The 2,735-nt window shown below is 42.9% G+C and overlaps 1 protein-coding gene across 1 annotated transcript in view; it reads right to left on the reverse strand.

Moving 5' to 3' along the window:
* Positions 1 to 6: 6 nt before the first annotated feature.
* LOC118341222 (E3 ubiquitin-protein ligase TRIM39-like) overlaps positions 7 to 2,735 on the reverse strand; it is a 2,925-nt gene continuing 196 nt past the window's right edge. Inside the window, exon 2 of the mRNA XM_035679427.1 lies at positions 7 to 1,708. Coding sequence (XP_035535320.1) covers positions 249 to 1,706 — 1,458 coding nt within the window. The 5' untranslated portion in view covers positions 1,707 to 1,708 and the 3' untranslated portion in view covers positions 7 to 248. The remainder of the gene's footprint in view (positions 1,709 to 2,735) is intronic.

Genomic DNA, 2,735 nt, shown 5'->3' on the forward strand with positions numbered 1-2,735 from the left:
TTCACCTGGATTTATAGCTCATTGCATTGTTTTAACAGTGTAAATATCTTTAATTAAACATTAAAAAGATTTTATAGAAAATTAAAGCTAAAAACTCTATTTTAATTATAGAAAATTACTGTATTTTCACAGTTATTTTACAGTATATCTTTGGTGCTCCAGCTGGAGTCACAGGCGGACTACCCAACTAAAACTTGTCTGTGTGAGTAATGCACATCACATCTAAATCACATCTTTTAGGTTGAGGATCAGATAGGAGTGATCTGTAGAGGAGCACAGTTACTGTCCTCCTCAGCGCTCGGTCGGAGTAAAGGGAAGATCCTGGTCCTGTAGATCCTGAATGATAGTAGATTACTCAGGAACGGTACGCTAAAGGCACATCCGGTAAAGGAGTATATCAGATCCCTGGTATCCACGTCATAGAAAGACACCAACCCGCCTTCATAATCCACAAAGACCCCAACCTTCTGGGGCTCTTCAGACAAGGAGAGAACGACGGGAGGGTTTGTATTGGCCTGGCAGCATCCCGAATACGACCCCAGAGTCCAGCATCCATTTTCAGGGCTGAGGGACACATTAGGCCCCTTCCTGCCGATGGTCTCTCTTGCCACTCCGACTTCCCAGTCTGTTTGCCCCTGAAGTGTAACTTCGTAGTAGAACTTGCCGTAAGAAAACCCCTCGTTTCCGAGGACAAAATGGAGGGAGTCAAACCTTTTGGGGTTGGTCGGGACTTCCCTCTTTCTGCCTCCGTAGCTCACCTGTTTCCCATCCTCGGACACAGTGAGGGAGGGGTGTGCCGTGTTCGGGTCCAGAGTCACATTCTTTGCATGTTGCCTCTGGATATTCCCCAACTCATCGTCAAACACATCCTCTGTTTGCGTCTGTTCCTCAAGCGGCTCCTCTTTATCCACCAGATTGACTTCTCTGATAATATTTGCCATTTGTTCGTTGAGCGTGTCCTCCATCTTCGCCACCGCGCTCCTCACCGTCTCTACATGCAGACACTGGGCTCTGGCGGTGAAGCGGTGTGTCGTGTTTGAATGGTGAGGAACAGACAGGAGGCCCTGGAGGAGTCTAAAGTCGTCCTCGGTCTTCGAGAGCTCCTCCAGCTCGGTGCTCTTCCGATGCTCCTCTGTGATCTCGAGCTGCAGTTGTCTGATGAGCTCTTCCGCCTGCTGTTCTGCTGCTTTCTGCTTGTCCTCCAGCAGCTGAACCAGCCAAACCTTTTGGGTCTCAATCAAGCCCACCAGAGCATTGAAGGCCTTAATAGTTTCGGCTTTCGTTCTGTCCACTTCCTGCCGACCTTGTGTCGCTGAGATTTGAATCCCCTGAACCATTGCAGACTTCTTTTTCAGAGTGTCCTTGACTTTCTTATTTACACGCTTCAGCTTAGTTTTCCTCTCCTTAAACTCTTCCTCTAGAGAGACGGCTTTATGCATTACGTGGTCATCCCTCAAGCAGACAATGCAAATACAGCTCTTGTCTTTCCTGCAGAAAAACTCTTTCGTCTTGTTGTGTTTCTTGCACACCCTATCCTCGAGGGTCGCCACAGGGTTGATCAGATTGTGCCACTTCAAGGCCTGAACTGTGTGATGTGGCTGCAGGTGATCGTTGCAATAAGAAGCCAGGCAAACCAGGCAGGATTTCAGAGCCGTCTTACTGCAGAGGTCACATGGAACCTTGTTTCTGAAGTCTTTGTTCTCCATATCTGTAGAAAAGTAAGAAGAGAGAGAAGAAATCAATAAAACAAACTCAAGTTAACTATTTTCACCATTTTCTGGCTGCACTTTCAGGAACAAATTTTTAGGACCCTAGTTTTTTGTGACACTGCCATCTACCGAACTAGTTGACCAAGAACCGTATTTCATGATTGAGGAACGACCACCAGAGTGTAGATAAGTTACTGAATGTGAGTCAACTTTTATGTGTTCAACATTAAAAACAATCTTTGGTGTCTTGAACCTTTGAAAGCAAAGTTAATGTCAGCTAACGTTAGCCGAGCAGCTAACTACCATTAAGGCACAACAATCTGTTAGCTTATGATAGCTTGCAGAAACTGTTAGCTGTAACTTTAAGGTTTTAATGTTGCTGCACACATGTTTTAGGGAACACGGTCTTCATCAATTTCTCAATCAACACAGGTGGGATTAATTATGCAGGTGGTTGCGGCCATCTTAAACCCACCTGTGTACAGTATATTGCTGTATGCTGCTGACTAAATACTCTTTTAGTTTAAATAAACAATAATTATGTTCTTTATAATTATATTTCTAATATGTGTTTGAGATGTAGTGACAGCAAAGGTATAGCATATTATTACATATTTATATTATATTAGTATAATTACTAATTATATAGCTAATTACACAAATTGCCCAACATGCACCTCTTTATATAAGTGCTTGGACAAAGTAGTATTTGGTATCTTTAATTCCAGCTGGACTTTAACCTTCAGCAACTGCAGAGTCATTGTGAAAGCAGAAGATAAAACATGGACTGGATTTCACACAGTTGTTTTATAAATGCTAAACAAATGAAAACACTGACTAAGTCTAACTAGGTCACTGCAGTCGGACGTGTTTGTACATGAGCCTCCACCGATAACTGCCTCTTTACTTTACACATTAGTTGAGTTAAATAATTACAAAACAACTGTTTATTTAAAAAATAGTTTGTTTTACTGTTTGCTGCTATCCTGTTGATGAGGTGTAACAAAGCTTGAAGTATCTTTACAC

The sequence above is a fragment of the Morone saxatilis genome, unplaced genomic scaffold, assembly GCF_004916995.1.
Source record: "Morone saxatilis isolate NCDOM2014 unplaced genomic scaffold, NCSU_SB_2.0 Contig8, whole genome shotgun sequence".
NCBI classification, from domain to species: domain Eukaryota; kingdom Metazoa; phylum Chordata; class Actinopteri; family Moronidae; genus Morone; species Morone saxatilis.